At 42.6% G+C, this 18,270-nt stretch overlaps 1 protein-coding gene across 1 annotated transcript in view; it reads left to right on the forward strand.

Annotated features, from left to right (window-relative positions):
• The first annotated feature begins 343 nt into the window (after positions 1–343).
• Positions 344–18,270, forward strand: part of urb2 (URB2 ribosome biogenesis homolog) — a 30,803-nt gene continuing 12,876 nt past the window's right edge. Inside the window, exons 1-7 of the mRNA XM_084142113.1 lie at positions 344–420; positions 1,179–1,318; positions 1,435–1,611; positions 1,759–5,098; positions 7,167–7,327; positions 7,645–7,755; positions 8,671–8,913. Coding sequence (XP_083998239.1) covers positions 1,193–1,318; positions 1,435–1,611; positions 1,759–5,098; positions 7,167–7,327; positions 7,645–7,755; positions 8,671–8,913 — 4,158 coding nt within the window. The 5' untranslated portion in view covers positions 344–420; positions 1,179–1,192. The remainder of the gene's footprint in view (positions 421–1,178; positions 1,319–1,434; positions 1,612–1,758; positions 5,099–7,166; positions 7,328–7,644; positions 7,756–8,670; positions 8,914–18,270) is intronic.

Raw genomic sequence — 18,270 nt, forward strand, 5'->3', positions numbered from 1 at the left:
CTTATCAAGCAGGTGTTTCTATTTTCCACAGAAACATATATTATTAATAGTGGAAAATGTAACCAAATTATTTATGTAAATTATATAAACTCATTTATCTATAATTTCCCTCTTTATTTTATTTTTTCAACCTTGCACTGGCATGTGAAAATTAAATATTTCTCAGAATGTCCCACTTTTAAGTGACTTTAAATATGGTAATTTCTCAAATGTATATGGACATAATGGAATAATTTGTTTTCTTGGATCAGTATCAACTCTGTAAGCAAAGATGTTCTCCTGTCTGCTGTACGTGAGCAACATAGACTGTGTGCAATCATCAGCACTCGATTGTTTTTGTCTGGAGACAGTGGAGTTCATAGGGTAAAGGTTAACGTTTGTCTGTGAAAACACACCGGCACACGTGTTGGTGTTAAAACAGTAAGTAACATCTAACACAATTTGCTAACAAAATCGTTTTATAATTTTGAATTTTATTAAAATGAGCAGCGTTTGAGTTGTTCAGACATTTCCTCATGTTTTCTTAGTTAAATGCACAGCGGGAAGACCCATGATTAGCTTAACTTGATTTAGCTTATCCCTGCATGCTAGCGGTTGATCGAGTACGTTCATGTGATTCTCGTTTGTTATTTCTAGCTTTCCTTCAATTTTGTTACTACCTCATGATCCACTAAATATGAATGACTTTCACTTGTATTTATTTACTTCTTTCGACGACAGGTCATTTTTGACAGATGTCAGCATTGCAGAAACAACCTTAGCGAGCTAGTAGTTAACTTAAGCTAGTACCAAAGATGTGTATATCTGTACTAGTATAGTACTAGTTCATCATGTAACGTTAGTAGGCCTATGTCAATGCTATTAACTACTTGCTATAAAACAAAATCTGATTACACGTTTGTTTGATCAGTGTACTCCAGGCATAGTACATTTAGCATTTCACGGTAAGGTCTACCTACACCTGTTGTATTTGGCGCATGTGACATACAATGTTATTTTATTTTATTTCACAACCATGAGGATACTTGCGATTTCAAGTCCATTCACTAGCTAGCTCCATTATTCTAAGCGGTCAGAGTTTAACTTTAAGGAGAGGGTTAACTTTAACCCTCTTCTGGCCAAATAAGATAAATCCTTCAGTCTCAGAACTGTATTGACTCAGGTCAATCTCTCCACAGGCCAGGCTTCAGATATGGCTGCCATGTACTCTGGGATTCACTTGAAGCTCAAAAACCCCAAGACAACCTGGGTGGACAAACTGAAGCTTGCCCGTTTTGCATGGATTTCATCACAGTGCTTACTTCCTAACAAAGAACAGGTAACACATCTGCCCGTCATCAGATATTAGGTGAAATATACCAGCATGTTTATCCTAATTTCTCTGTAAACCTTATTTGTTTTATTTGAAGTGCTGTGTCCTATCTCACCTTACAGGTACTCTTTGATTGGACAAGTCATGCATTGACAGGCTTTTACAGTAAGAAAGTGGAGTTGCCACAGGAGGTGGTGGAAGGCTTGTGGACCTACCTTGATGATATTTTGCACAGCAAAAAGTTACACAATGTGTTCAGCCAAGGAAAAACCATCAGCCTTCGTTTGGCAGTAGCGCAAGTAAGTGGGTCATAAGTGCCGATGATCAGTATGTAATCGCTACACTTTTAGCAGCTTAAGTTAGTTTGATGCTTTTCAAGATAAGGACATTGATGGTACGTGTTTTATTGAATGTATTGATTTCTGACAGTTCATTTTTCTTTCCAGGTTATAATTGAAAGGATTCAGGAGTTTGCCTCAGGGACCTCCTCAGTGTCTCTCTCCACCGTGTTGAGCTGCTGTCAGGGCATCCTTTCCTCCTCAGTCCTCTCTGTCACATTCACCACTAAGTACGAGCTACTGGTGGAGCTGCTGGCCAAGCTGTGTGCCCTGGCCTGCTTCAAGCTCAGTCAGCAGCAAACCGCAGACCCCCTGACACCCCAGGTGTTCGAGGTCCTTCTCCTTACCCTGAGTAGCTACTTCACGGTCCAGAGGCAGCAGGCCAACGCCAACCGCGTGTTTGCCCAAGTCACAACACACCTGCTCCAGCACCTCCTCCTGCTGAGACACCTACTGACCTCCAGGGCCTGGACGGCCGAGGATGACCCCCGTGTCCGCCAGCACCTGAGTCGGGACATCCGTGGTAAAGTGGACACCATCCTGCAGTCTGCCCTCTTCCTGCCAGACCACCTCCAGGCCTATAAGGAGGAGCTCCTCTCAAAGGAGGAGCCAGGGATGAAAAAAGGGGCAGCGGGGAAGAGCCTACTCTCCCCAGTCAACTCGATACTCACAAAGCTTTGTGCACAAGGTTACTGTGACACTGATCTCCATTATGCGGTCAGGTCGAGTTCCCTCCCGCTGCTCTTCAAGTTCTCTCTGGACGCCTTCTGTAAAGGAGGAGATAATAAAGTACTCTGCTTTCACATGTTGACAAAGGTAATCACTGCCTTGGATTTCACAAACGAGGTGACTCTCAAAGACCCGTTTGATGGTGAAAACTGGAGCTTAGCTCTGCTGGCTTTGGAGAACCTCTTGAATTTATGCTTGACGGCAGACATTTACAATGTTGCGGCTGACAGGATAAAGTACGAGGAGGTTCAGTTGATTTTCTACAGGAAGGTGGTGAGGCTGTTGTTCGACAATGCCCAGCCCAGCATATCAGCATGGTACCGCTGTCTAAAAGCCCTGCTCAGTCTCAACCACCTGATCATAGAGCCAGACCTGGACGAGCTGCTGTCGGCAGGATGGATTGACTCTGACTGCACAGAGCCACGGGTTAGGAAGGCACGCGAGGCCCTCATCTCCTCTGTTCTCCAGATCTATGCCAAGCTGAGGCAGCTCCCAAGGCTCTTCGAGGAGCTTCTAGCTGTCATCTGCCGCCCAGCAATGGATGAGCTCCGACAGCCCGTTCTCCCTGAGGCAGTGCATACAACGCTCAGCACATGCCTGCTGGACAACCCCACCAGCCAGAGTCTGGAAATATGCTGCCTCATTTTAGAGAACTTAACAAGCTATGTACTCCCGGATCTGGAGGGAAATAGAGACATGTCCCTGAAGCTGTTCTCCCTGAGTGTGCTCTTATACTCTGTGTTGTTCAGTCTGAAAACTTTGGACAACAGCACACCAGTTCCTGTTGTGAGGCAAACCCAGGCTATGATGGAAAAGATGCTCCAGGTGGTGAAGCCAGTGCTGCAGCTGGCTCAAGGCCAGGCCCCAGAATGCCCTGGGTGTCAGAAAGTCCAAGATGCAGGCCTCCTGCTGAAGTACACTTGGGTGGAGGTGGACACCCTCTTTCAGATTCACTGTACGAAATACACATCTCCAGCGGACCCAGCTAGCGCTAACATACTAGACGACATAGGTATTCTCCTCTCTGGTGTGATGGTGACAGGTGAAGATCAGGCCTCTCCCATCGGCCAGCACTGTAGCCACATGACCCACCTCCTTCAAAAACTGCTCACTCTCCAACAAATGAAGAAAGTTCTCCTAAGCAACGAGCTTTTGGCACAGACTAGAGCTTCAGATGTCCTCCGCAGAGCAGCCCAGTACATTGTGGGGAGAGAAGATCCTCAACTCTGCCAGCAGAGTGACCAGCTATGGGACCGTCAGGTCAGTAGTGTGGATGGCAGCACGTACCCAGTGGCACATTGGTACCTCGTTACCACAAACCTACCAATGATCTCGCCATACCTCACTGAGGAAAAAGTGTGTCATATAGCTGACCTTCTCCTCAGCTCCCTACTTCAGAAGACACCAGATGACACCACTGAGAGGCTGTCTGTCTCTCTCATTTCCAAACATCTGCTTGAGAGCCTTGTTCTTGTCGAATTACCCACTATTTACTCTGCTGTGGTCAGATGTGTCACTCAAAGGATTGTGGGGATTCTCAGCAGCACCCCAGACATGGCCTCGGTCTGTCCAGCACTCATTAAGTTGGGTGAAGTAAGCTTTTCAACAGCTGGAGACAAAGGAAGTGCAGTAACTCAGTCAGACGGTGATGTCAGTGAAGCCCTTTCTGCTTTGAAGAGACTGGAGTCCATAGCCCAACACATACTGAGCTCTAGTACGACCGGAGCCTCTATAACCCTATCTCAAAGTCAAGCCGATAACCTTTTAAGCTTACTTCAAGTCACCAATGATCTTAACCCAGATGGAATGTCCTCTGAAGACTTTTCAGGGCTCTTTTTGCTCATATTCCTCATGGTCACAGACACACAGCTACATAATGATGTGAAGCCTGCAGTAACAATACATCTGCTGAATCAGCTCTTCAGTCTCATGGGGTTGCTTCTGGCAGGGAATAATTCCCATCATGTTTTAAAGATCGTGCATGGGAGTAGCCTCTTGGAGGCAGCTTTGACAGCTCTCTTTTCACACAGCAATAAGGGCCTCTTTCAAACTGTGGACAGCTCCGCTTGGCTGACTTTCCTAAAAACCGTCCAGGATTTCATCCAGTCCCTGATCCTATTGATAATCCACAGAAAGAGCAGTGTCCGCCTTAACCTGGAGAAATTCACCACCTACTTGGTCAATAGCGAGGTGGCTGTTATGGCTTTGTCTTCTCTCCCAGGAAACATTGAAACAGGGGGCCTGTTCTCCGTACAGCTTCTGCTTGCGTCTATGAACACACTGTGCCAGGCCATGACATCCAGCCTCAGGAAAACCAAGCAGCTAGATGAGACCCTGAGTCAATTGCTGGGGAAGACCACTGCTGTCATGGGCCCTGCCATCCAGGCCAGCCTGAGGGCTCAGACAGGCAGTCTCCTAGGCCAGGCCTTCTCTGTGGATGTGGTGACCGGGATGGTGAGGAGCGAGCTGGCCTGTGCTTGCCCACAAGATGAGCCTAGCGAGGGCATCACCCAGGAGAGTCTAAGCCACATGGGCATGTACAGGAGCTTCAGCCAGCAGATCCTCAGAGAGCTGTGCCCATCCCAGCGCCCCATGGACTTCCTTGTCTCATCGCTCCACTTCCTCTCAGCGTACTACGCTGCTGTAGAGATGACCAAAGCACCAGGTCAGGAGGAGCTCTTTGTGGCAATCCTGCAGAATGTCCATAAACTGCTTGCAGGTACAGTGCGCTCTCTTATTTCACAACGATGCATGTTTGTTTCATATTTTTTTGTCAGACTTGTTACAGTGTATTCTGAGATGCTCACCTGTATGTGCGTTGTGTGATTTCCTGCTGCTCATAATATCTGTAAAATAGCCCGCAAGTAAATGTCAAAGTAAATGTCTGTACCATCGCTGACAGACATGGATGACTAAAACAGACAGACATTAAGAATTTGCACAGAATTTCTCTTGAACACAAAATAATAATACAAATTATTATAAAAAAATATTATAACAAATAATTGTTCATTTAGAAAACGTAGAATATCGCAATTCCCCAGTAATGGATAATTATAATGATAGCTTTATGGATAGATACCGTGCCTTGCAAAAGTATTCATCTCCCTTGGCGTTTTTCCTATTTTGTTGCATTACAACCTGTAATTTAAATGGATTTTTATTTGGATTTCATGTAATGGACATACACAAAATAGTCCAAATTGGTGAAGTGAAATTAAAAAAATAACTTTGTTTAAAAAAAATTCAAAAATAATAATAATGGAAAAGCATATGTATTCACTCACTTTGCTATGAAGCCCCTAAATAAGATCTGGTGCAACCAATTACCTTCAGAAGTCACATAATTAGTTAAATAAAGTCCACCTGTGTGCAATCTAAGTGTCACATGATCTGTCACATGATCTCAGTATATATACACCTGTTCTGAAAGGCCCCAGAGTCTGCAACACCACTAAGCAAGGGGCACCACCAAGCAAGAGGCACCATGAAGACCAAGGAGCTCTCCAAACAGGTCATGGACAAAGTTGTGGAGAAAAAAGACAGATCAGGGTTGTGTTATAAAAACATATCCGAAACTTTGTACATCCCACGGAGCACCATTACATCCATTATTAAAAAATTGAAAGAATATGGCACCACAACAAACCTGCCAAGAGATGGCCGCCCACCAAAACTCACGGACCAGGTAAGGAGGGCATTAATCAGAGAGGCAACAAAGAGACCAAAGATAACCCTGAAGGAGCTGCAAAGCTCCACAGCAGAGATTGGAGTGTCTGTCCATAGGACCACTTTAAGCCGTACACTCCACAGAGCTGGGCTTTATGGAAGAGTGGCCAGAAAAAAGCCATTGCTTAAAGAAAAAAATAAGCAAACACGTTTGGTGTTCGCCAAAAGGCATGTGGGAGACTCCCCAAACATATGGAAGAAGGTACTCTGGTCAGATGAGACTAAAATTGAGCTTTTTGGCCATCAAGGAAAACGCTATGTCTGGTGCAAACCCAACACCTTTCATCACCCCGAGAACACCATCCCCATAGTGAAGCATGGTGGTAGCAGCATCATGCTGTGGGGATGTTTTTCATCGGCAGGGACTGGGAAACTGGTCAGAATTGAAGGAATGATGGATGGCGCTAAATACAGGGAAATTCTTGAGGGAAACCTGTTTCAGTCTTCCAGAGTTTGAGACTGAGACAGACGTTCACCTTCCAGCAGGACAATGACCCTAAGCATACTGCTAAAGCAACACTCAAGTTGTTTAAGGGGAAACATTTTAAATGTCTTGGAATGGCCTAGTCAAAGCCCAGACCTCAATCCAATTGAGAATCTGTTGTATGACTTAAAGATTGCTGTACACCAGTGGAACCCATCCAACTTGAAGGAGCTGGAGCAGTTTTGCCATGAAGAATGGGCAAAAATCCCAGTGGCTAGATGTGCCAAGCTTATAGAGACATACCCCAAGAGACTTGCAGCTGTAATTGCTACAGAAGGTGGCTCTACAAAGTATTGACTTTGGGGGGGTGAATAGTTATGCACGCTCAAGTTTTATTTTTTTATTTTTTCTTATTTCTTGTTTGTTTCACCCAAAAAATATTTGGATCTTCAAAGTGGTAGGCATGTTGTGTAAATCAAATGATACAAACCCCCCAAAAATCAATTTTAATTCCAGGTTGTAAGGCAACAAAATAGAAAAAATGCCAAGGGGGGTGAATACTTTCGCAAGCCACTGTACTTCATAAAAAGTATATGGCTATTATTTAATGTTAACCATAACTCTAATATGTCAGCCCCATGGCTGTCAGTATCAGAGGTGCGGTCCCTGGAGGAGCCCGTAAAGGAGCTTCTGGACCAGCTGCTGGTCAGGAGTACCCCAGAACAGTTCCACCTTCTCCTGCTGCTGCTCAGAGACGGACTGGATACCTCCAAGATCAGGAGCGGCTGTCATAGGGTAAGTGTTATATTTAATGTAAGTGTTACTGTAAGAGTTGTGATATTACTAGCTACTATAAAATTATGCTATCTGAGTTAGAAGCTACTGTATTTGGTGTCCTGAATACTTAAACACTGAAGTCTGGATAACATTTCCTATATGGGCTACTAGTTAACGCCACCTTCAAAACCTAGCCATATATTTTTCCTAATAAATACTTCAGGACAGGATTCCCTCAATTTTCCCTCTTCTCAGTTCTCTACAGAGATTTTCCCTAAAAAATGTTTCTGTGGGCTTTTGTTGACACACTACAAAAAGCACACTGTATTTTGCAGGAAGTCCTTTCAACTGTGACGATAACGAAGTTGCTTGCCAGCTGCCTGCTTCCAGAAACCTGCTTAAAGGCATTCTGGCTCATTGCACCTCAGATCATTTCTGCCTTAGTAGTAAGTATTCACTGTGACATTTGATGTGCTGCACTTTATTGAGGATCATTTATCCAAATCAATTGATGCCACTACAAAATATTATTTGAGCTAGAATCACTCAAAATCCAGTTATGGTGAAGGTACAATGTGTCCTTTTCACTTAAAACTGGCATCCATGCGTCAAGAGGGACAAAGCAAAGCATTGGATTGGCTTTGGCATAGACTTAACATCGACTTGAAGGGTAAATGTGTTTCCTATCTAACGTAGAAACCCCCTTTGGGCATTGCAGAGAGCACTGTAATTAGAACCACAGTCTGGCTGTCCGTTACAAAGCATGTCACGCTTCTCCTCCGCTGCACTGTCTCCTGTGTCTTGGATCTGATATGGGGGGAAGTATTGGTTTAGCTGGGGAAAGCCAATTTTGGCCTGCAGCGGTAAGTGTCTCTCCCTCCCTGTTGCTGTCACAGTCATAGTGTGCAGCAGGAAGAGTGACTACCTGTCCCATTTAATAAAGCTGAATCTGGTTTCATTTATCAATATGGCCCCCTCGCACCTCATTGCAACTCTGCAGAAAGAACGTTAGGTGTTACAACACACAACTACAATCCCTCACTGTGTTCTTACAAACAGGAATGTTGCCTCATACCTCAATTGGTCTACCGGTATTTCATTTTTTCTCTGTTCTCTCTCTGGGTTACTTAGCCCTATCGCCAAATCTAAATATAAACTTTCATCACTTATTAGACACATTAACTTATTTATTGTTTTCAACAACCAAAGTATACCATTGAGACATGACATTTTGAGAACCCACACAGGATGTAGTACTTTTCTCCTTGCTATCCTCTCTTTCTGTCCTTCATCTTAAATCCATATTCCTCATTAGCTTCATCTCTGGTTCAACTCCCATGGTCCTCTCTGCTCTCTCTCAGTTTCTAGTGAAGGAGGCTGGCAAGGAGACAACCCTGACCGCTGCTCTGACTGTGCCAGTGTTGGACACTCTGACAGCCATGCTCCGTCAGGGGGAGGGGATGCTCTCCAACCCCCACCATGTGACCATGGTGCTGGGGGCCCTGCAGTTTGTCCCCCTTGAACACCTGACCATGGAAGTCTACCACGCTACCTTTGAGGCCATTCACGAGGCTCTGTTTGCAGTAATCCAGTGTCACCCGCAGGTTAGTGGCCTGTGTTTGATAAATGTCACTTCATGCATCTTTTATGTTTTTACTTCAACCTTGGGCAAACGGATGGTCAGTGGTGGAAAATGTACCCAATTGTCATACTTGGGTAAAAGTAAAGATACATTAATAGAAACCGACTCAAGTAAAATTGAAAGTCACCCAGTAAAATACTACTTGAGTAAAAGTCTAAAAGTATTTGGTTTTAAATATACTTAAGTATCAAAAGTACTGTAAATGTAATTTCTAAAATATGCTTAAGGATCAAAAGTAAAAGTATAAATAATTTCAAATTACTTACAGTGGGGAGAACAAGTATTTGATACACTGCCGATTTTGCAGGTTTTCCTACTTACAAAGCATGTAGAGGTCTGTAATTTTTATCATTGGTACACTTCAACTGTGAGAGACAGAATCTAAAACAAAAATCCAGAAAATCACATTGTATGATTTTTAAGTAATTAATTTGCATTTTATTGCATGACATAAGTATTTGATCACATACCAACCAGTAAGAATTCCGGCTCTCACAGACCTGTTAGTTTTTCTTTAAGAAGCCCTCCTGTTCTCCACTCATTACCTGTATTAACTGCACCTGTTTGAACTCGTTACTGTACTCGTTACTGTATAAAAGACACCTGTCCACACACTCAATCAAACAGACTCCAACCTCTCCACAATGGCCAAGACCAGAGAGCTGTGTAAGGACATCAGGGATAAAATTGTAGACCTGCACAAGGCTGGGATGGGCTACAGGACAATAGGCAAGCAGCTTGGTGAGAAGGCAACAACTGTTGGCGCAATTATTAGAAAATGGAAGAAGTTCAAGATGATGGTCAATCACCCTCAGTCTGGGGCTCAATGCAAGATCTCACCTCGTGGGGCATCAATGATCATGAGGAAGGTGAGGGATCAGCCCAGAACTACACGGCAGGACCTGGTCAATGACCTGAAGAGAGCTGGGACCAGAGTCTCAAAGAAAACCATTAGTAACACACTACACCGCCATGGATTAAAATCCTGCAGCGCACGCAAGGTCCCCCTGCTCAAGCCAGCGCATGTCCAGGCCCGTCTGAAGTTTGCTAATGACCATCTGGATGATCCAGAGGAGGAATGGGAGAAGGTCATGTGGTCTGATGAGACAAAAATAGAGCTTTTTGGTCTAAACTCCACTCGCCGTGTTTGGAGGAAGAAGAAGGATGAGTACAACCAAGAACACCATCCCAACCGTGAAGCATGGAGGTGGAAACATCATTCTTTGGGGATGCTTTTTTGCAAAGGGGACAGGACGACTGCACCGTATTGAGGGGAGGATGGATGGGGCCATGTATCGCGAGATCTTGGCCAACAACCTCCTTCCCTCAGTAAGAGCATTGAAGATGGGTCGTGGCTGGGTCTTCCAGTATGACAACGACCCGAAACACACAGCCAGGGCAACTAAGGAGTGGCTCCGTAAGAAGCATCTCACGGTCCTGGAGTGGCCTAGCCAGTCTCCAGACCTGAACCCAATAGAAAATCTTTGCAGGGAGCTGAAAGTCCGTATCGCCCAGCGACAGCCCCGAAACCTGAAGGATCTGGAGAAGGTCTGTATGGAGGAGTGGGCCAAAATCCCTGCTGCAGTGTGTGCAAACCTGGTCAAGACCTACAGGAAACGTATGATCTCTGTAATTGCAAACAAAGGTTTCTGTACCAAATATTAAGTTCTGCTTTTCTGATGTATCAAATACTTATGTCATGCAATGAAATGCAAATTATTTACTTAAAAATAATACAATGTGATTTTCTGGATTTTTGTTTTAGATTCCGTCTCTCACAGTTGAAGTGTACCTATGATAAAAATTACAGACCTCTACATGCTTTCTAAGTAGGACAACCTGCAAAATCGGCAGTGTATCAAATACTTGTTCTCCCCACTGTATATTAAACCAACCGGACGGCAGAGTTTTCTGTTTTTTTTTATTTACAGATAGCCAGGAGCACACTCCAACACTCAGACATAATTTACAAACGAAGCATTTGTGTTTAGTGAGTTCGCCAGATCAGAGGGAGTAGGGATGACCAGGAATGTTCACTTGATAGGTGTGTGAATTGGACCATTTTCCTGTCCTGCTAAGCATACTTTTGGGTGTCAGGGATTATGTATGGAGTAAAAAGTACATTATTTTCTATATGTAGTGAAGTAAAAGTTGTCAAAAATATAAATGGTAAAGTACAGATACCCAAAAAAACTACTTAACAGTGGTGGTCAGTGCCGTTTTAAGATGAGGGAGGACGATTTTATTTAATTTTTCATGAGCATGGCCTTATTTCTATTACAGCATATTGGATGACTGTCATTCATATTCCATTCACCCAGTTCAATGTAACATCGATAGGTTTAGGCTACTACATGGTACTCGAATTTTCCCTATACCCATCATGAGGTTGCTACAACCAAGCCTGTGAATTAAAGTTTACAGCGTAGGTGCACACAGGTCGAGAATCTTTTGAGGTGACACAGTGACACATGGACAGACAGTGACACATTCAGTACCGCCTTGCACACTCTTGCCTGCATCTTGCTGATCTAGGGTGTAATCATCAGTCCAACCGTTGCAAACGAGAGTTTCTATTGGGTAAATTCAGGTATGTGACCCCGTTTCATTCAGTTTGCTTCCATTTTAAGAAACGCTTTTCAACAGAATCAGCGGAATGAATACACCCCTGATCACACGTAAACACAGTTCACTTTCATAGCAGCCACGTTGTATTCCTTCTCGCATCTAAGCGCTCTCCTACTCTCACCTTTTCCGTTCGTCCTCTGGAAGTTGTCATAATTACTGTGTAAGTCTATGGAAGGGGGTGAGAACCATGAGCCTCCTAGGTTTTGTATTGAAGTCAATGTACCCAGAGGAGGACGGAAGCTTGCTGTCCTCTGGCTACACCATGGTGCTACCCTACAGAGTGCTGTTGAGGCTACTGTAGTCCTTCATTGCAAAACAGTGTGATTTAATCAATTATTTGGTGACGTGAACATATTTAGTATAGTTTTATCTAAAAAATATAACTTTTTTAATGTTTTACTATTTTTATGTAATTCACTGAGGAGGATGGTCCGCCCCTTCATCTGAGGAGCCTCCACTGCTACTTAAGTAGTACTTTAAAGTATTTTTACTTAAGTTCTTTAAATTACTGCGGATGGTTCCTTTTGCCTGGGGTTTGCATCACATGTACAACACAAGTGGCCCTGTTTTGTGCTCTTGTAATCTCTCGTTGTGGATTAGTTTCATATTCACAAATATGGCCTTGTGATTTTTCCCTTTTATCCAGACACCCTCAGGGTGTGAGTATGAATCATTGTCAGTGCTGGGGATTGCTCCATCTCCCTCCTTCCCCTATGCCAAAAACTCAAGCCTGGCTTCTCGGTAATCGAAAGCCTGAATACTTTAAAATGTCCATGCACCGACTGCCTGATTTGTTTCATTTGCTGTTCATGTCGGATAAAACAGCACTTCCTTTATTGTGTCATAAACTATTTGAATGCAAGGCTTAGACATGTAGATAGATCCCACGGTCGTATGCTAGTGCAGATGTGCACTGCAGCAATGGGAATATTAGTTTCTCTCCTGGCAAGCGAAAAGTTTGGCAACTTGGCATGCCAAGTGTTTTTAGCAACGCACATGCCCCGTCCACCTGAGGATCTGTCTTTTTCAGCCATCTATTTCCTGTGTTCGAGGAGTGCAAAATCCACTTGTCACTTAAATCGCGTTTGATTGATTGCTTTAATTTTACTCCTGCGACTTTCATATTCTTGCTTGTTCCTGTCGTTTCTTCCCCGTTAACGTTACAACCGCGGAAACGTGTGTAGTGACCTGCCAAACATACTCCGGTAATTGCTGAAATGGTCTTAATGGAATACGTTGTCTTTCCGTTGAATCTATAAGAACGCTAAAGCTTCGTCTGGGATTTTACGTACTATCTCAACACTTTCATCACAAGAAAAAGAAGAAAGATAACTTTATTTTGATGGGTGTTCATTTTTTGTGGAATTGAAAAAAGTTATAATTTAATACAATTGAAATGTTTACAAATTAGATGCGCTGGAATGAAAGCAACTTCCGAAAATGAACACTTGGATTATAATGATATTATGTTTTGAACTTGCAAACAATGTAAAGTATGTTTTAGATAGGTGTAATTTTATTAGGGACATATCTTAATTTACTGGGGGGAGGGGTGGTCCAAAATAGGGGAGGGTTGTCAAACTTTTGTTTTGCTTTGCCGAAGGTTGTGTGTTTTTTGGGGGGGGCACAGGGGAGGGTATTGTGTTTTTCCCCTGGTTGACATTTGCTCTTTTGCTCATATATTCCCTAAAAATAATGACTTAATTTTGATATTACCCTAATAAAGTTTAGAAACGTTTGTGAAGGTTTGGTGTGGTGTGGCTATTATTAAGCTTTAGCTACTGCAGGCCTATGATATGAAGGCAGTGCGACCCGGCGCTCCAACTGACTCCAACAGTTGAACTTAAGGTGAGGAAGACTTTCAGGCCTACCAGAGTTAAAACTATAATCTAACAATATAATGCTTATCTTTATACAAAATATTCAGATCGAAAATCTGTACGTCTATCTGTATAGCAGACGCAGTAGCCATCTGACATAAAGAAATGCATGTCGGTGTGGTAGCATGCCACCGGCATATCTATCTCTCTGGGGTTAGGCTTAAGCTTCTCTTCCTTTTATATATTTATTTATTTATTTATTATAAAGAAAATATGAATGTCATACATTGGACACCTAAGCCTATAGGCCTTTGCATGCAATGCCCTGATACATTTAATGGTCAAATCTCTGACAGCTGAACTGTGAGGTGGACAATTATTGTTTTAGGAAAGTAGCCTAAACAATACTTTTGCTTATGTTACCAATTGAAACACAAGGAGTAGTGTTTTTGTAATTTGTTATAGGCTGTTTTGAAGGACACGTAAATGTGGCTCATTTGGCCAACATCCCTCATTTATTGATGGCGCTAGGTGCGCCAGGTTGGATCTGAAAGCATATGGATGTCCATTACATTTCTCAAATATCCAGTAAATTAAAATCTTCCCTGTCATGTTAGAATATTGACATGAAAATCTGTCGTCAAATGGATGGAAACCTAGCAATTGACACCTGAGTGTCACTTTGATTATGCCTGCACATCATGGTTCACCAGCAGCCCCAAACATCTAAAGAATAAGCTACCATCCAAACAAGCTTGTAAGAATTGTACTTAAACTCACCCCTCATACTTATCTGGTATCTTTTTTAGTCTCTATCTCTGTAATGTCTGTACCTACAGTGCCTTCGGAAAGTATTCAGAACCCTTGACTTTTTCCACATTTTGTTATGTTACAGCCTTATTCTAAAATCGATAAAATTGTTTTTTTCCCTCATCAATCTACACACAATACCTCATAATGACAAAGCAAAAACAGTTTTTTAGATAAACGAATATGACATTTACATAAGTATTCAGACCCTTTACGCAGTACTTTGTTGAAGCACCTTTGGCAGCGATTACAGCCTTGAGTCTTCTTGGGTATGACGCTACAAGGTTGGCACACCTGTATTTGGAGAGTTTCTCCCATTCTTCTCCGCATATCCTCTCAAGCTCTGTCAGGTTGGATGGGGAAGCGTTGCTGCACAGCTATTTTTCAAGTCTGGGCTCTGGCTGGGCAACTCAAGGACATTCAGTGACTTGTCCCGAAGTAAGTGGCTTCAACAAAGTACTGAGTAAAGGGTCTTAATACCCTTTGTGATATTTCATTTATTTTGTTTTTTTTAGATCTGCAAAAATGTCTAAAAACCGTTTTTTGCTTCGTCATTATCGGGTATTGTGTGTAGATTGATGAGGGGAGGAAAAAAACTATTTAATCCATTTTAGAATAAGGCTGTAACATAACAAAATGTGGAAAAAGTAAAGGGGTCTGAATACTTTCCGAATGCACTGTATTTGGTGCAAAATTGAAAAACAATGTAACTGGGAATCAAAATGGCATGCCATACTCCAATATCTCACAATAATACCTTGCGATCTGGAGGGCGGCCTTTTGCATTCCCCCCCAACAGTCCAAATGTGGAATCTGTACCCTTGCTGATGTCATGGACAGTAATGGTTTGAGAACATTCCAAGATTTGAAAGATGTGTGTACAGTTGAAGTTGGAAGTTTACATACACCTTAGCCAAATACATTAAAACTCAGTTTTTCACTATTTCTGACATTTAATCCTAGTAAAAATGCCCTGTCTTAGGTCAGTTAGGATCACCACTTTATTTTAAGAATGTGAAATGTCAGAATAATTTATTTCAGCTGTTATTTCTTTCATCACATTCCCAGTGGGTCAGACGTTTACATACACTCAATTAGTATTTGGTAGCATTGCCTTTAAATTGTTTAATTTGGGTCAAATGTTCCGGGTAGCCTTCCACAATAAGTTGGGTGAATTTTGGCCCATTCCTCCTGACAGAGCTGGTGTAACTGAGTCAGGTTTGTAGACCTCCTTGCGCGCAAATGTTCTATAGGATTGAGGTCAGGGCTTTGTGATGGCCACTCCAATACCTTGACTTTGTTGTCCTTAAGCCATTTTGCCACAACTTTGGAAGTATGCTTGGGGTCATTGTCCATTTGGAAGACCCATTTGCGACCAAGCTTTAACCTCCTGACTGATGTCTTGAGATGTTGCTTCAATATATCCACACAATTTTCCTTCCTCATGATGCCATCTATTTTATGAAGTGCACCAGTCCCTCCTGCAGCCTTGAAATACATCCACAGATACACCTCCAACTGACACAAATTATGTCAATTAGCCTATCAGAAGCTTCTAAAGCCATGACATACTTTTCTGGAATTTTCCAAGCTGTTTAAAGGCACAGTCAACTTAGTGTTTGTAAACTTCTGATCCACTGGAATTGTGATACAGTGAATTATAAGTGAAATAATCTGTCTGTAAACAAGTGTTGGAAAAATTACTTGTCATGCACAAAGTAGATGTCCTAACCGACTTGCCAAAACTATAGTTTGTTAACAAGAAATTTGTGGAGTGGTTGAAAAACAAGTTTTAATGACTCCAACCTAAGTGTATGTAAACTTCCGACTTCAACTGTATATGTGTGTGTGTATATGTTACCAGGCAACTCCTTTTTTCTAGATTTACAATTTGTCAGCAATGCTGGCTTATGGAGTAGCTTGGGAAACGCAACTACCGAACCATCCAATGATTGGATTTATAAATAAAAAAATTGACCTTGGCATCACGTAATCTGAACCATCAATTGATACATTTTAAGTTTGTTCACAGACTGTATTTAACACCAAGGAAATGTTTTACGGTGAAATTGGGCCCCAACTCCCAACTGTTGACGTGTCCCCTAAATCAGGTAGGCACATTCCTTCATATGATGTGGGAGTACCTTGCAGTTAAATGCTTCTGGGGCAAAGTTACAAAATTCATTTAGAAGTGCATGAATGTAAATATTCAATGCATTGCATCTATTATGTTACTTAACGATGATAGCTCCTTGAATCTCTCAATCAATCAGAGATGATTACTGCTGGCAGACAGCACTGCCGCAAAAGATGATGTTGGCTCTTAGTTGGCAATCACCTCACTCTCTCCCAATTCACCAGTGGATACAGTTAATATTAGAAGTTAAAACATTAGAATTATGGACAGCGAGAATTACTGGTGCTAGTCAAGGAACAATTGAGGCCTGGACAAATATACTTGACTCTGTAAAGAATAATCTCAGCTACAGCCCAACACAAATAACGACGCAGTACAACAGTGGTGTGCAGAACGGCATCTTGGAACGCACAACGCCGTTTGTCCTTGTCACGGATGGGCTATTGCAGCAGACGACCACATTGGGCTCCACTCCTATCAGCTAAAAACGAGAAGCGGCTCCATTGGGCATGCGATCACCAACACTGGACAATTGGGGAGTGGAAAAACAGCCTAAATCCCGGTTCCTGTTGCATCATACTGATGGCAAAGTCAAGATTTAGCGTAAGCAGCATGAATCCATGGCCCCATCCTGCCTGGTGTCAACGGTACAGGCTGGTGGTGGTGTGGTGTGGGGAATGTTTTCCTGGCACATGTTAGGTCCCTTGATACCAATTGAGCAATGTTTCCATGCCCTGAAGAATTCATGCTGCTCTAGAGGCCAAGGGGGGTCCAACCTGGTACTAGATGGGTGTACCTAATAAACCCTTTTGCCCTCGGAACAGCCTAAATTCGGGCATGGACTCTACAAGGTGTCCACAGGGATGCTGGCCCATGTGGACTCCAATGCTTCCCACAGTTGTGTCAAGTTGGCTGGATGTCCTTTGGGTGGTGGACCATTCTTGATACACACAGGAAACTGTTGAGCGTGAAAAACCCAGCAGCGTTGCAGTTCTTGACACAATCAAACCGGTGCGCCTGGCACCTACTACAATACCCCGTTCACAAGGCACTCTTTTGTTTTGGACATTCACCCTCTGAATGGAGACGTGGGGTTGGGGGAATGGGATAGGACGTTTGTTTGTTTTCTTTTCCTGTTTTATACGGAATGTATTATTCTTACTGTTATTTTTCTTTTGAGTGGCAGCCTATGGGTACGTTGTATGAACATAGAATTTGAAATTAATAATGTACCTGTAAAGATGGCTGTAATCTACATTTACATTTAGCAGACGCTCTTATCCAGAGCGACTTACAATTAGTGAGTGCATACACTGGCCCCCCGTGTTGATTTTCAATCCGAGGGTATCCTGCTATTGACTCTTGCTGAATTATGCAAGAGAATGTGACAACAGTAATTAATGAGGTAGTCTAGACGGCACAGGTGAATACAGGTAGGGTAGACGGACAAGTGTTTGGTGGTTACAACACTGCTCCACAGTTTTATGTTAATTTTATCATATAAACTCAGCAAAAAAAGAAATGTCCCTTTTTCAGGACACTGTCTTTCAAAGATAATTTGTAAAAATCCAAATAACTTCACAGATCTTCATTGTAAAGGGTTTAAACACTGTTTCCCATGCTTGTTCAATGAACCATAAACAATTAAGTCCATTTGTAGCTTGTTTTTGGACACAGGTCCAGGAATGGCTAAAGGATTGCAATATTTACCTGGAACTAACCTTGCAGATGGCATTACTGGGTGATCTGAAAAGTCATAGTCAATCAATCAATCAATAATATAATAATACTTTTAGCAAAAATGTTTATTTTTAATTCACAATCTGTAGAAGCAATGAGAATTGGGCATTGTTGTTCACTAATTTACTCCAAGTAGGGAAAGGATGGTGGGGTTGAAAAGTAATAAAGGGGAGTATATATATAA

This window comes from Coregonus lavaretus (assembly GCF_964263955.1).
Source record: "Coregonus lavaretus genome assembly, chromosome: 25".
Lineage (NCBI taxonomy): Eukaryota > Metazoa > Chordata > Actinopteri > Salmoniformes > Salmonidae > Coregonus > Coregonus lavaretus.